The 15,845-nt window shown below is 48.0% G+C and overlaps 1 protein-coding gene across 4 annotated transcripts; it reads right to left on the bottom strand.

Moving 5' to 3' along the window:
* Positions 1 to 224: 224 nt before the first annotated feature.
* Positions 225 to 9,893, bottom strand: Amer3 (APC membrane recruitment protein 3). 4 transcript variants are annotated; one of them, XR_263003.1, is made up of 3 exons: positions 9,756 to 9,893; positions 1,589 to 4,682; positions 225 to 681 (listed from the first exon to the last, which is right to left on the bottom strand). XR_263003.1 is itself a non-coding variant. In XM_005397547.1 (3 exons), the coding sequence occupies exon 3, from the start codon at positions 4,662 to 4,664 to the stop codon at positions 2,256 to 2,258; it is 2,409 nt and encodes an 802-aa protein (XP_005397604.1). In that variant the 5' UTR covers positions 4,665 to 4,682; positions 9,070 to 9,118; positions 9,756 to 9,893; the 3' UTR covers positions 225 to 2,255. The 4 variants fall into 4 exon arrangements, 2 of the variants coding, with proteins under 2 accessions (XP_005397604.1, XP_013376505.1); XR_263004.1 differs by having other exon boundaries at positions 225 to 472; XM_005397547.1 differs by adding an exon at positions 9,070 to 9,118 and having other exon boundaries at positions 225 to 4,682.
* Between the last annotated feature and the right edge of the window lie 5,952 nt (positions 9,894 to 15,845).

Raw genomic sequence — 15,845 nt, 5'->3', positions numbered from 1 at the left:
TGCCCTGCTGCCAGGGTACTGCAGGTCACACCTTGCCATGGTCCTGCAGCCTAGGTATCACCCCCAGCTCCCACTGACTCCAGGCTTGCCTGGCCAGGCCTGGCCACCTTAGTTCCTGTCCTTTTGCTCTTGGGCCTGGTTGGGTTCTACCCCATCACCATGAGGCACTGTGTTACAAGGCGTGCTGAGGACACTATCCCCTGCTGTGGGAGAGACACTTAATTGTCAAGCGGAGTTTGATTTAAATCTCTGTTCTGTTTTTCTCCAGGCACAAAGCTCATGGTCAAGAAGAAATCAGAAAACCATTCTTCAACACTTCATTCTTTCAACAAGTATTTACTGAGCACTTACTCTGTCAAGTATAGTACAAAGCCACAGGTCCATGATTGAGAGAGGATGGCCTCCTCTAAGCTCTCAGCCTGCTCACAAAAAGACATTTGGCTAGCACTGTAGGGGGCTCAGACATTGTAGCCTGAAAGAACAAGAGGAGAAAGGTTCCAAGGGAGGTGTTCACCATGGTTACCCAGGGAGAAGTTCTGGAGCCTGCTGAAGAGCAGGGGCTTTGCAGCTGGAGATGAGATTCAAACCCTGCTAACCACACACACACACACACACACACACACACACACACACACACACACACTTTGTGGTGATGGGCTGTCCACATCTTGGTTTCTAGGTCTGAAAAGTGAGGATAAAAAATGCATTTAGATTGTTGTGGTGGTTGGCTGACTGATCTACTTGTAACCTGCTCACAGCTAGCCTTAGCAATGTGGTTGCAATTTTGTGGGGTAGGAGTACTAGGAGAAGGAATCAGATGTGGAGTCACAGAAATGCTGGTGCTAGGACTCCTCCATATCTCAGGTCTGGAGAGGCTGGTCTGGACCCTCGCCGCACCCTTTGAACCTAGGATATGCAGCCGGCACCTTGCATATAGCAGGCTGCAGCACTGCTGTGAATGATAGTCACAGGAGCATTTCTAGTTTGAAGTCAAATGTCAGGTACCATACGAGAGCCTTGCCACCTTGTGGGGCTACAGCCTGGACTGAAATGCCTCCCCTGCTTTCTTCCCTGCCAGAGATAATGCAGCTCCCTTCTCTCCCCTTGGGAGTTCTGGATGAACTGTGACTTCTCTGGTAGTTTGCCAGAGATCTAACCTCTCCCTGCCCGCTAAAAACAAATTTCACAGGTGCCTGTACCATCCATCCATGGCAGTGTTTTGGCTGAGGTAGAATCTAATCCTAGAGGAAGGGGATGGGCCATCTGTCCCTGAACCTGCTGCCTTGGTGCTGGGCCAGCAAGGACACCTGCCCTTTCTGAGGATACCAGCTGCATTCTCCCTTCACAGTTCTGAATGTTTGGGTGCTGTGCATCTGTTACAGCTTTGGGGATGTGTACAGCCCTATTCAAAGTGAGTTTTCCTGAAAAGGAGATGGGGACACTAACAGTATGGAGGTGGTGGAGTCACTTCTGCTACTTGAAAGTAGAATGGTGGAGCTGGGAAGAAGTAACTGGGTTCTTCCCAGACAGTATTTTTCCAACCATGGTCTCAGTTGGAGAGTGCTAGTGGAGGAAAACCATTACTCACAGAGGATGATTTGTGACAGAGGATTCCAAAACACCCATCAACAGGGGTGGGCAGAGTCTGGTCAGCCCTGGCAGGGTTGTACCGTAATGCTTGATACTGGCTGGTTCGAGACTCTTGCTTAGGTGGGGCTGCTTCTGCTCAGTGTTCTGAGGACTGAGAACAGAGATCCCGTGGGTGGGGCCAGCAGACCCTCTGATCTTACCACTTCCGTCTCTTGCCCTGAGCCTTGGACCTCATGCTTCCCACACAACACAAGCCAACAGATTGACTATCAATTTCTCATTTACAGTGTGGACCGTTTCTTTTTCCATCAGTCTCAGACCTGAGCTCCTCTCTAACATGCTGCTTGAAGAACAGTGAGGTGTTTGCAGTTTTAAGCTGTCCTTGGTCTTAGGTTTAGCTGAAAATACCTCCTCATGGAAATATCTCACTTCTTGCTTGCCTGAGTCCTGCCCCTACTTCCCCCAACAGTCTTTACATCAAGAGAAAAACATGGAGATTTGGGTCCTAGTATCTCCTGAATATGGCCATAAAGACAGTTTCTGGGAGGGTGAGCCTGTACTATGGGTGGGGCTTGGTCATGACTGGCCTGAGGGCCATCACTTCCAAGCCCCACTGCAAGCCAGGAGTCTGCGGCAGCATTTAGGGACACTTGTAGAGGAGCCCTTTACCGCAGGCTATCTAGAGTGAGGCTCAGGATTTCTGTGGACTGGCCTTGGGGCTTCCCCTGGGCAGCAGGGGCTGAGGGAGACCCACAGTCCAGATAACCCCTGTGTGCTGTCTGACCCACAGCCTTGGGGCTGCGCTGCAGGTTCAGGTCCTCCACAGAGGTGCAGGCCTGGGCACCCAACCTGGGGAGCTCCAATCTGAGCTGGCTCAGGTTCAGGATGAAGTTTGGATGCTTCTGGTCTTGTGAGCTGGCCAAGGAGGGCAGACAACAGATAGTGACCCCACTAGGGGAGCTGCTAGTCTGTTTTTGCTGCAGAAAGTTGGGGTCCCAGGCCTGAGGCTGCCTGAAGAACCCACTACCTATGTCCTGTGTGAGAGGCTGGCCATCTAAGTGCATCTGCAGGGCTGCCACATGGGCCAAACAACCCCCCGCCAGGGCAGGCCCTGCCTCTAGAGTCTTCCCCCCGTAACCAGGCCTCCAAGGGCCTTGGCATTGCCTTGGGTTTCCAGCTGGCCCTGCCCCCTTCTGTGAAGTGGGCCAGGCAGGCAGGCTTACAGTTTTGCTTTTCCTAGAAGTATCTGTTGCTGCCCTGGCTGCAGACTCCACAGAGGAGAGCGAGCCTTCAGGGTGGCCTCGGGGCCTTTCCTCCAGGGGGTGGTCCTGGGATGGGCTCGTGGTCCCCTTTGCCTTTCCCCCTGGAAACATACTCTCTCCAGCAAGCAGGCTTTGGGTGTTCAGGTGCGTCTTCTTGCCAGGTGCCAAGCATACTGTGGCGCTGCCCACATCCGGGGCCTGGTCCCTCTTGCCCTCCAGTTTTTTCTCTGGGTCTTTGGGCTCCATGGGGACAGGGCTGGCAACAGGTGGGGTACGGCGGAGCCAGTTGACAATGCCCATGGTGATGGCCAGTTCCGTGTCACAGAGCTTCAGCAGGCACTCCTTGCCTTTCCAAGAGCTCTGCAGGAAGCCCTGGCCAAGCAGGTCGGGGCTGGGTGCTGGGGCGAGGTTCTCCTCAGCCCCAACATGGAAGCTGCACATGGACAGTGGTGTCCCCAGGGCTGGGCCTGACAGGCTCTCAGACACACAGAGATCATCATCCAGGCTCGGGCCAACAGGACCCTCACTGGGATCATAGAACAGCTCATAAAGGGCATCCCCGCTATAGCTGTCCCTGGGAAAGGCAGCCGCAGGTGTGCTGGGGCTTGGGGCCTCCTTTTTGTCTTCCTCGAGGCCTGGTGAGAAGGAGTCATAGTAGCCCTCATCACTTGTGGACACAGATTCTGGCTGCTCACTTTTGGGGGTGCCTGTGTCTGTGGAGCTGGCTTTGGATCCGCTGGGAGGGCCCCTACAGGGGAACAGGGGCAGCTCGGCCAACCCAGCCACATCGGGTCTCAGCTTGGCTGTGTCTGTCCCCTGGGGCCCCTCCAGCCATGGGCCCAGCAGGGTGCACTGCTGCTGACGAAATGAACAATTGACGCTGTCCCAGAACTTAGTGAAATCAGACACCTCATTCTGGGTGGGCAAAGCCAGCTGCTCTATGCTGCCCTGGGAGGGGCCTCTGGAAGCTTTGCTCTCCAGGGCCTGAGACACCTGGGAGGGGCTCACGGGGCTGTCATTGAGCTCTAGGGTTGGCACTGAGCTCTCATCTGCAAAGATCTCTCCACAACCTGTAAGTGAGTCGAAGCTCTTGAGGGAGGCCACATCTTCACACAAGACCCGGCACAGGTCTAGAGAGTCAGGCAGGAGCTCGCTGTCAGACACGTCCTGGCCCAGAATGTCCAACCCCAGGCCTTCCTCCAGGGAGAAGAAGGCTTGACCTTGTCGCCCTGCAACAACTGATGGGTCTCCAGGGGAGGACAGGCTCTTTCCTTTGCCTTCAAGGGCAGCTAAGTTCTCAGTCTTGTTTCTGCGGATGTGGAATAGGTTCCGGAAGCACTTCTTGGGTTTTTTCAGGGAAATTCTCTTTCTTGGGATGCTCTTGGCCACAGCTGGCACAAAGGGCATCTGGGGCACAAAGTGGCGGTAGTCAATTATGTGTGGGCCACTGGGAGGCCCTGGGAAGCTTGTGCTGCCCACCAGTTGCCCTGTGGTGGTGGCTGCCCTGCTGGCTTCTGGAACACTATCATGAGTCTTGCTCTTCCGCACTAGCTTGAAGGTGGCTCCACAGAGGGCTGCAGGGCCTCCATCAGGGTGGGGCTGAGCTCCCTTATTGGGGTACCTGCCATGCCCTTGGTCACTAGGACTCACCTGGGAGCCTTTCTCACCATGGAGCCTTTGCTGCCCTCCCAGTGAGACTGACCAGGGGCCTGCGTCCTCCCTGACTGGAGCAGCAGCTGCTGAGTCTGAGGGTTTTTCATGGGAAATCTGCAGGCTGGATTTGATGAAGGTCTTTCCCCTCTTTAGCTCCATGCTGCTGGTGCCCAGTGCCTGTGGAGAAAAGCAAGAGGCACTTAGTATCAGAGACTGAGGGGACTGTGGGCTTCAGGAGGCTCTTGTCCACCTTTGCTTACACAACTGGTTCAGTAGTCCCAGTGGCTTTTCTGTGGAGGTGAGAAGATGGCTGGAAAAACCCCACCCCATCTTCATGTACCATCCCACTTTATAGACCGCTGATACGTAGAGCTGAGTCCACAGCCTAAAAGCACACAGAAGAAATAAAAATGAGAGCTGACTGCAGGCCTTGGTGATTGCTTTTCCCTGAGCTTGTGACCCATCCAAGCATTCTCTCACTGGTAGTTCAGACTCCCATCTGCAGGCCAGTTATGCACTAATAGTATCTCAGTTTACCCTCATCACCTCATCAGAAGGGACATATCATGGGCCTTCTGAGTGCATGGAGAGGACAATCCAACTCAGCAAGCTGCAGGGGGAGACAGAGCTAACAGGAACTCCATTCTTACCTACCTCTCAGATCTGAAGCAGCCAGCCATCCACGGAGTAAGTGGTGTACATTGTACTCCAGGACTAGGGGAGGCAAGTTTGGCAGCAGCAAAGCTCAGTCTAGAGAAGCTGTTAGACAAGATGCACTTCAGCATCTAGTACAGTGCATGCAGAGGTTGAAGGTAGAGAAGAAAAAGAACCTCCTAGTGTAAAGCAGAGGGGGCGTTGGTGGAGGCAGACTAGGACACAGAGTATCATAAGCCAGACAGGCAGACAGCTGTTACCTGCACACATATCACTGATAGATGAGGTTTCTGATGTCAAGGTTGAGTTCCATGGGAATGGCAGTGGGGTCTGCCTTGAGTGTAGGACTTGGATTAGGTAACACAAAATCTGAGGCAACTTGATTGTCCTGGCACATCTGGGGGATATGGCCTTATGTTCAAGTCAGTGAAGCACTGTGGAAGTCTTGCTGATGAATGGTGGAAGAAGGGGGATTTAGAAGACTGGTGCATCTGACAGTTGGGTATAAGAAAGTAAATGAAGGGAGTAAGTCCAAACAGGCTGAGGTTGGGCAGTAAGGCAGACGCCACATTGGTGGTAAAGTTCCAAGTTCTTCCCTAAGGTGCAACACCAGGATTTACTAACCTCAAGAAGAAAAAGAAGCAGGCACTCAGTCCTGGGTTGGAGCGCTCAGATTCATGCCAAAAGAGTGGGACTGACTGACCACAGAGGGAAAAGTCAAGGAAGAAGGATGGCAGGAGCAAAGCAAGGCATGGGGTTGGGGTGGGGACCACACCAGGAGCAGATTTGGAGGAAAGGAGTAAGGGTCTACTTTTAAGCATGCTTCCCTTGGGGTAAGTGTGGAGATCCTCAGGAACCAGAAAAGAGAAGAAGGCCAAAAAAACCTCCTCTGAGAGTCTCTCTGGTGTGCACCCTTATGGCCTCTCCTTTGGTGGAAATGCTTCCTGTCTGCCACTTTTCCTTTGCCCCCTATCCTCAGCAGTGAGTGGTTTGAGGGTTGCCCTATGTCAATCTCCCCAGGGAGAGACTGGGGGAGAGAGATTGTGGCTGGTTTCTTTGACTGTCCAGGAGGACTGCTCTGTGGGCAGCCCCTGCATTCACTCACCAGCTCCCACCTTGGAGGGTGCCTATAGCAGGCAGAGGACAAGTGGCTCTGTCAGCCTGCTTGCCTTGTAGAAGCACCACCAAGGAAGCCTCACAGTACTCCCAGACGTTTGCTTGACAGGTACAGGGTGACAGGGTCAGTGCAAAAGTCCCTGAGATGCCACATTAAGAACCCAGGTGGGCAGAGGGCCTATCTCACAGCCAGATTGGTAAAGCTGTCATTTCAGGGGCCTCCACCTGTTCCTGCCTGTGGGTAGCACTTCCTCCCATCCAAGTGGTACCTGGGACTCTTGGCTGGAGAAGAAGATAAAAAGGGGGGGGGGCATGCCCAACAGAACTGCAGAATCTGGACTCAGCATCTTGGCTTGGGGAACAGTGCCCCAGGCTTTCATGTTGGCTTGTCTGCCACCTGCCAGATGGCATGTGCCCAAGTGTTTCCCAACCTGCACCTGCAGGCACTGTTCCACTCCATACATCCCTCTGCAGCCTAGATAAGGCCTCACCCAGCACTAACAAGCTGTCCAGCACACAATATCGTCCTTACTATCTGAGCCCTCCAACCCAGGACTGAGTGCCTGCTTCTTGGTGTCAGACTACCCAGACTTGAGTCTTGGTCATACTCACCTAACTAGGAAGGCAATTTAGTCCATAACCTTATAAAGGAGAAAGCCAAAAGTGTCCTCTGAGAATCTCCCTGGCATGCACCCTCACTGTCTCTCCTTTCACCCTGAACATGGAAGTGCTTCTTGGCTGCCAGTTTTAACACCCTTTTTACCAAGAATAAGTTCAGATTCAGATTGGCCCAGGTCACACAGGTGATAAGTGACAGAGCTGGGATTTGAATCTGATATTCTATGAATTAATAGCCCAAACTGTCTTTTGTTAGAAATCTAAGGGTACTATAATATAAATGTGGTCTTGGGGTGAATTTGGGAAAGCACAATGAAACTGAATATACTAGGTGATGAGGGTAACCTGCAGAAATTTAGTAAAAATATAATTGAAGGTGTAATTTCAATGGCAAGCATTTTGGAGACATTCATTATACTGTCTTTATTTCACCTTTTTTGTGTGTTTTGAAAAAAAAATTGCTCATCTTTGGAAATAACATCAAGCAGACCGAAATGAGGATTATTTTACTGTGTGCAAAATTCTAGAATTACAAGAACTAAAATGGTTTATTTGACAGAATAGTCAACTGATCTAAATTCATGAACAAGTGGAAATTTCACTTTCTGTGAACTTGGAAAATTATCCCTTAAAATAGCTACAAGTTGCTCATGTCACCAAGCCTACTTCTGAGTCTATTTAGCACTCTGTACATGGACAGGGCAAGTACTAAAGTGCAGGACAGTGCACTGGATACATCAAAACTATGACAATCATGTGTTCTTTAGTCTGTAGTCAGTTTCTACATTAAAACATTTATCATTCCTGTCTCTCTGGAGATGTGTATGGATGGACCTGCAGTCTGGCAGGAGGCAGGCTGAGCAGCCACCTTCCACATCGGTTCTCAGGGACAGAATAGGATTTATGTGGACAGTCAAATGCTGGCACTGTCACTGCCTGAGGGTAGTGGACAAATGTATGTAGGATCTCAGTTGCCAAAATGCACAGTCTACTTTCTAACTCCGTGATTACAGATCTGTCAGTGGAAACTCAGCCCCAAATATGACAGATCCTTCTCTGCCACATCTCTCCCCCCAAAAAGTAGTCTGTCCCTCCCTTTCTCGTCTGCAGTGCTCAGTAACCACCAATTATTCATTCCGGTGTTTGTTCTTGCTCCTCAATAAACAAAAAATTCCAAAGCAGAGGACTCCAACTATGCTACACTGAGTTGTTACTTATTTAGATGAAATTCTTTGTATTTGAGACACCTTAACCATTTATTTACATCCAAGTTTCATAAATAGGATGCTGGGTCTGGAACTTTTCATTCTAAAAACAGTTTTTTTGCCTCATTTTCTAAGATATGTCTCAGTGACAACCACAAGCCTGGAATAAATCTCTCATTTCTAAAATGAGCTTGCAAATTCCATGAAGGCAGAGACCACACACTGTATCCATTTAATCAACTCCATTTTAAGGAGTGATATTTAAACCAAAGCTAGAACATAGTAGAGGACAACCTGGTAAAGATGTGGGAAACCTATTCAGTCAGAGGAAACACCCTGAAAACAAGCTCAGATGAAATGAGACTATTTAAAGACCTGAAGGTGGCCAGTGTCCAGAGCAACAGACCAGTGGGCTAAGGCAGTAGACTGACCAAGTAGACCAGCCCCAACCTGAGGCTTTAGAAAGGGCCCCAGCCTTTATCCTGCAGGCCATAAGGAGCCAGCCTTCAACAGCAAATGAGCAGCCAATTTTTAACTTTCACAAGTGACTCCAGCTACAGAAGAAATGAAAATTTGGGTCAAAGGAGGAGGTAAGGGGATGGGTTAGAAGCCAGACTACAGTTTAGTGGGGAGAAAATAATGACAGAGATGTTCAAGTTTGTAATCAACCCCCAGCATGCACATGGACATGGACTTTTTGCAAATTGAGCACATGGACATGGACTTTGAGCACATTTGCAAATTGAGCACATTCATTTTACTAGCTGTTTCTATATGACGATTAACTTCAGCTCTCCTGTCTAAGCTTTCCTTTTTCCTTTAAGAAGGTAATGCTGTGCCTTTCTTTCTTTCTTTTTTTTTCTTTCCTTTTTAAACATGGACATGATTGAGTGTTTGATTTCATGGAGCAAAATAAAAAACCCCGAGGAACGCACATGCAGCACAAGCGCTTTAAGGCATAAAATACTTACCTAGTAGTTTTGGCATTTGCCATGCCTCCCACTGTCCAGCCCTCAGTATCTGGGAAAATCAGTAATGAAGTAAAAAGGGTATGTTGTGGCAGGAAGCACAGGCCTCGGAGCGGAGCTTCCGGGAAGCTGGGTGGGTGGAGGCTATGGGGCGGGACTGCGTCTCTATAACAGGGGGCCTTGCCATTGGATGGATGGAGGGATGGCCCCTGTGGACCGAAAGATCCTGCGTTCTAGGGTGGGGGCGGGCTATAAAGCAGAAATAGAATCCAGGGTGGAGAACATCATCCACCCACCCCACCCCCACGCCGAGGAGACAAAGGGCCCTTTGGGGAAAGAAAGGTCTGGCCCATCTTTTCTCAGAGCGCCCCTGGGTGTTTCTCACCTGCCTACTTGAAAGAAGATTGGCTCTACGACCGTATTCATTCCTCCCCAGGCCTCAGCGTCTTAGGAGGGAGGGTGTTCCCATTCCTTAGCCTAACCTAAAAGGGTCACCGCCTTCAGACCCCGAGTCCCGCACCTGGGAGCTGGGCACCGCGGGGATGACCGAGCCCCGCCCTGGTCCTTAAACTCAGCCCTCCCATTCCTGGAGACAACTCACGAGATTCCCGCATCATCTCCTCCTCCCCGCCACATCCATACCCTCAGGGAAGGGACTGACCTAGCCGTTCAGGGCCTCGGAGACTTACCCTGGGCCTCGGGAGTGTCCCAGGGCGCAGTAGTGACCCGGCGGGAGCGGTGCCGCGCGAGCTGAGCGCTCAGCACCACGGTCAGCGCCCAGCGCCAGCGGGAACCCGCGGCGCGCACCAGCCCAGCTCGCAGCGAGGGCGGCGAAGTCTGAGCAGCGGGCGGGGCGGGGCTGAGGGCCGCGTGCGCGGGGCGCCCTCCTCGCTTTGTGTTTCTAGTCCCTGTCTCCACCTCTGCCTCCGTCGCTTCTCTGGGTCTCTGCCTGCCGCAGGGCTGTGGCTTTGCCTCCTAAGGCCCAGGCACCTGCCCCCGGTGCAGTCCCAGCTCCGCGAAAGCACAGGTGTGGGTCCCCTCCGCTGCAGCTGGAGCTAGGGCCGCGGACTCCAGCAAGGGTGTTATCCAGGATTCCGAGCAGGCTTGCAGAAGGGGCCAGCCAGCGTGGGCAGATGAGGCAGAGCCTTCTTGACGTGCCTTTCTGGACCTAGTTCTATTACTAATGGTGATGAAAGAGGCACTTTCCCTACAGGTATTACTGCGTAGGGTCTGCTGGCGCTGTGCCACGCTGCAGGCTGCAGGAGGAGAAATGGTGCAGGCTCCCTCCCAGCAGGGTGCAGGACAAGGAGTGGAGTGGGCAGGGATACGTTACGGAGTGAGTAATTCAGGGACTCAGAGTGGGTGCCAGTGAAGAGCTGAGCCCCAGAGAGGGCTGGCAGCTGAGGCGAGTGTAGGCGGGAGGGGTGGACACAGAAGGCGTCCGCAGGGTCTGGGGCTGAGACCCCAAGGAGAGCAGGATTCCCGTGGTGGACAAGGCTATGACTTTCCTGTGCTCTGGAGGCTCCCTTCCTAGCCCAGTTTGACAGACAAATTCCTGGACACAAGGTGCTTCTCCCGTTGATGTGGGCTGATTTGGTTTGGTCTGACAAGAATCTAGACACCTCTCCCCTGGAGCTGGCTTCCCAGCCAGGATGACCCAGCACCATTGTTCGAGCTACCTTCCTCCATTTCTTAAAATTGAACCTTCTTCCTAGCAGTGGCTGACTCAGTCTCTCCCCCCTCCCCCGCCCCCACACACACTGTTGTTGGTACAGTCCTGACTTTTCTGGAAGTTCTGGCCATCAGGATTCCTGCAACATCTTCCACTATGCAGTGGCGCCGAACCTTTCAGAGCTTTTAATGATACAAACACCCCACTGTGGCACATGTGCCATAGGTTCGGCACCCCGAGGGCCTATGAGTACAAGCAAAAGTAGATCCCTGCCTCCTTGCCATGTGCCTAGAATCCAAGGATAGGATTCATTCCACAGTAGAGTCCTCTTAATTCGTGAGCATCAGCCTGTTACTGTGATCTTTTGCATTTAAGGATTTCTTATATCTCTTATAATTTAATAAAGATAATTATGTACTCAGGGATTGGTATTCTAAATAGGTAGCAATCATCTTGAGGAGTCCTTGACCCAACCCCTACAGGAAAAGCCCCTATTCTTTATTCATACCAGTTTGCTATGTGACTCACTTCCCCATTTGATCCCAATTTAATCAATTCTACCTGAACAATTCTTATTGTCTGACCATAGTTTTGTCCATTTTCCCCTACCTTGGATCCACCTCACCTGGTTTTGCTCTATAAAAGTCCCTAGAAAAGACAGGGTCTTGGGGTAACCCACTTGGGCCCCCCTTCTGTCCCTCTCTTGGACAGAAGCTTACTTTTCTTTCCCTCAATAATAAATATATTCTGCTCTTAATCTCTGTTGTTCCTAAAATTCATTCTTTGATTTTAGAGAACGTGAACTCATCCCAGATATTATTCAGGTTGGGAGTTTTTATTTTGCTGTATCACTCTTAGTGCAATTTAACTCTAATTTTTGGTCTCCAAACCTCAGTTGTTAAACATCCAGCAGAGAAGATTAATGACATACCATTGTAAGAGAGACAGTAAGCTTAATATTATAATCGATCTGAATAGCAAACACCTTAGAATATACAAATTTTTGTTGTTGTTGTTTTTCCAGTTCCTGGAATCAAACTCACTACCTTGTGCTTGTCAGGCAGGTGCTGTAACGCTGAGCTAAATCCCCAGCCCTAGAATATACAAATTGAACCATTATTGTTTAACAACCATGGGTATCCTAATATTTAAATCCTCATAGAATGTTAACAAACAACAGTTACATATTTTTACTTAACACTTTAGAAATCAAAGCCATATATAACATTGCTACATGACAATCATGATAATATTTTGTAACATACTTAAATTTTCATTTTGACATAGCATGAACCAATTATCTGTATCTAATATATAATAAGCTTTAATCTAATTTGTTGTCCTTTAATGGGATATACATCACAAGTTTTTGTTAAAGGTAGAAGTCTTATTCTGAAGGAAAGTCTTATCACAATAAATAATCTTTGTTTTACAGTTTGGAAGACCTGTACATCCAGAATCATGAATACATTTAATACACTATGAGATTAACACTAGTGAATTACCGTACACATGTGAAAACCTTTGTTAAAATTTAATTTTGTACCAAGAGCATCTTTTATGAGAAAACCTTACTATAGTTTTTATGGAAAAACTTTCTTTTGACCAAATGACCCAATTATTGGGGTGTCTTCCAAGAGACTATGGAGATCACTGGGGGCTCCTTATTAATGAATAAAGGTTGGCCACTTCTCCACCAATTGGAGTCCTACCCAAATAATTTCTCCTCATCCTAAGGACTGTGTTTAAATACCTTAATTTTGATATTATTTAAACCAGCTGGTAACTCAGGTGAAAACATGCTTTTAAATCCATAACCCAATTGTATTATGAACAAATGATAAAAGAAATATTGTTGAGCTCAAAATAAAGGAGAACAGCTGTTCACTGAATGACAGACAAACATGTAAAGAAGTACACAGAACAAACAAACATCTTTACAAAATCAGAGGGTACTCAAATATGTTTTTGACCAAATTGAATTACAGTAACTCTATTACAATTTCAGAAATTTATAACTTAAATAGACTAGTCAGATTTTGTTGTCAATTAGCAGAGATCTCTTATCAGAAAAATTTGGATAAAACACAATCCTTAATCTATAATGAATATATATATATGTATGTTCTTTGTATTTTATTATGTCTTAAGAATACTGAAAATTTTCAGCTCACTTATCTCTATATACTCTGTCATTTATTTAAATCTTTAATTCCCATTTTGATTACTATTTCCTGGGCCTTTTAGGTCAATTTCTTTGGTTGGCCTCAAGTCAGGTTTAGCCTCATCTTGTCTATGGGCTGTAAAACAGTCTCTGAGGCATCACTGTCACAGGACTGTACTTCAGCTTCCTGAAAGGTAGAACCAACTTCTTCTCCAAATCTGAGTTCATGATATACCCAGACAGCAAGCTCTGGTACCCAAATAGGTCACTCAGCATTCTCTGGAGAAACAGAAGTATACCCTCTACCCCACATAAGTGGTGGACTGGGTCCTTTCCATTGTCTGGTATGGAGATCTCTCCAAACGACTCTTCCTAACGTTTTTTTCTTTTACCTGATGGAATTGTCTTTCTGCTGCTGTACTTCCATCTTTTGTAAAATTTTAAAAATTTAATTAGTATATATCAACAAGTGAAGTGGGAGGGGTTGACTCCCCTTTTGTTTTTGTAATTTGAATTTGGATCATAATGTGAGAAACCTGTATCCAAAAGTTTGGAAGAGGAAGCCGTCATATAACCTCCTTTAATCTGAGATGACCCATCGGTGAAAATAGAAGCAATTTGAAATAACTTGTCTGAAGAATAGTGACAATTAATAACACCAGAGAAATTAGTCTAAAATTTGGATGGAGCCAATTAATAATACCAAATAGTCTGAAAATAATTTTAGATTGATCTAACCAGTTTGGGTAAATTGTCTGTTGGAATAGGTGACCCAAATATGAAAAAGTTATCATAGCTTGTACTCTTTGGAGGCCAACACTAGGCCTGCCATTATTTAAACGTGATGTCAAAATCAAGTGACTGTTTAAACCGCACTGCTTTTAGACTGTATTTTAAACTTTTATATCTATTTGTAAAATACTAAAGCTTTTTTATACCAATTTAATTTTGGACTGTAAAACAGGCAATCAACATCACTAGGAATCACGAGAGCACCAAAGGCTCACAAAAGCCCCCAAATTGTTCTGGACTCGCAACCAGAAACGAACCAAATGGTACCGACCGACCGACAAACACCAAGACACACGGACTGCCAACTGGAATTTAGGACGAGCCTTTATTCCTGGCCAGGGACTGACTGAGAGCCTCCACGCAGGGAAGGATCAGACCAGTGCCCATCCAGGGACGAGAGTACCTTTTATACCCTAAAACTGCATCCTGTTTGGCAAACACATGTCACATCTGTAACTATGAGGGGACTCTTTCTTTTTTTTTTTTTTTTATGGCCGGAACAGTACATTCCAAGAATCTGGGAGGGTAGAGCATTTACGGAAAGAACAATACATTTTGGGAGTCCAGGAAGGACAGGGCGTTTACAACTAGTTTACAACCATACATTCCAGGAATGGTAGACATGAAGATCTAACCCCACGGCAGGGGTGGGAACTGGGAATTAAACTAGAACCTTTGATGTCTGTGGTGGGGCTTTTACACAAATCAGCAACAAATCCTGTATATGATGTCAAGAAGAAAACTGTAATTAAAACAAGGCAGTTTTATTAGCTGCATAATCTAAAATGAGGAAATTTTTTGGCTCTAACTCTAAGAGACCAAATCCATCACTGAACTATACATTTTTTGAGACAAGGGACAAGGTTTTATTTATAGAAACTATGGGGTTTTTAATAATCTTTTAAAAATATCTCCCTTCCTATAAACCTCAGAAAATATGATTTGTTTTAAACTAAAGGCAAACTTTTTATCTTGAGGATGGAAACAGCCTTTTAAATTCATCACCTTAAGGGGAAAATGTAAAAGCTTTTTTTTTTTTTTTAATTCTGCTCTGCTCTCTGTGAGCGTTTGTTCCTTGGAAGCTATTCCCAGAAGAATGGCCTTTTTGCATCCCTCAAAGTCAGCAGTTCAGCCCCTCCTTTAAGCTAGGAAATACCAACCACAGCCTATGGAGCTGCAGCTGCCACACCCGGAGGCCAACTATACCTGTGTCTAGGAGCCCTTAAAAATGTTTTTCCTTTAAGTAATCAATTTTATCTCTGAACCCAATAGGTGCCTGAAGACCCAAAGCACTTGGATGCCCTTTCCTTATTTATAGATTTTCCAATTTTTGTCAAGGGAAGAATGACTAACTGAGCAACATGAGAGTCTGGGGTGATTTGAGCAGTATTTTGAGTGGATTGAGCCATAACCTTGATTCTTCTTGTATAATCAGCATCGATAACACCAGGTTTTGACCTTTTAAAATAAGGCTGCTGTGGCCTAGCAGGAGTCCCACTGTACCCTGAGGCAAGGTCCATGGACTCCAGTAAGAATAGCTGGGGGCCCCATTTTAGGAGTTAATATGAATCTGGAGGAGGGACTGAGGTCCAAGCCTCCACTCCACCACCTCAGGGAAGGGTGAGCTCCTAGCAGCGGCTCCATAGTCTTAGTACCTGGAATGGGCTCTCACTCCCACATTTCTTCCCCCTTCCCAAGCAAAAGCAGACAGGTGGGCTACACGGCAGAGGCATACAAGTTTTTCTTGGCACACCAGTTGTAGCTCTTGCCCTGGGCTCTCATTTGACTCCAGGATGTCTGTTTTTTTCCCAAGTTCTGAGAACAGGCACTGATTTGGGCCAGATGAATTTCCGGTGCCAAACTCAGGCACAGCCTTGTCCAGGCCTGTGGTGCTGCCAGTGGGGAGAGCCAGGGTACACCATGGTCATGTCCTGCCCATTGGTTTTCTGGCACACATGTTGGTAGCTGGCAGCGCGTGCCAGTGGCTGCAGCCTGACAGGCTATGGGGACACACAGGTGACCGGGAGTCCCAGCTAGATCTGCCTAGAACTCAAGCCCAAGGCTCTCCCTGAACCCACTTTGTACCTCTGTGCCCGGCAGGGCCTGTGCCTTGTGCAGCTTGGGCTTGGGACTTAACTTTAAAGTATAGTT

Source organism: Chinchilla lanigera, unplaced genomic scaffold, assembly GCF_000276665.1.
Source record: "Chinchilla lanigera isolate Chin_1 unplaced genomic scaffold, ChiLan1.0 scaffold00058, whole genome shotgun sequence".
NCBI lineage: Eukaryota > Metazoa > Chordata > Mammalia > Rodentia > Chinchillidae > Chinchilla > Chinchilla lanigera.
Note: the sequence above shows the minus strand (reverse complement) of the source record. Positions and strands in the feature narration are given on the sequence as shown.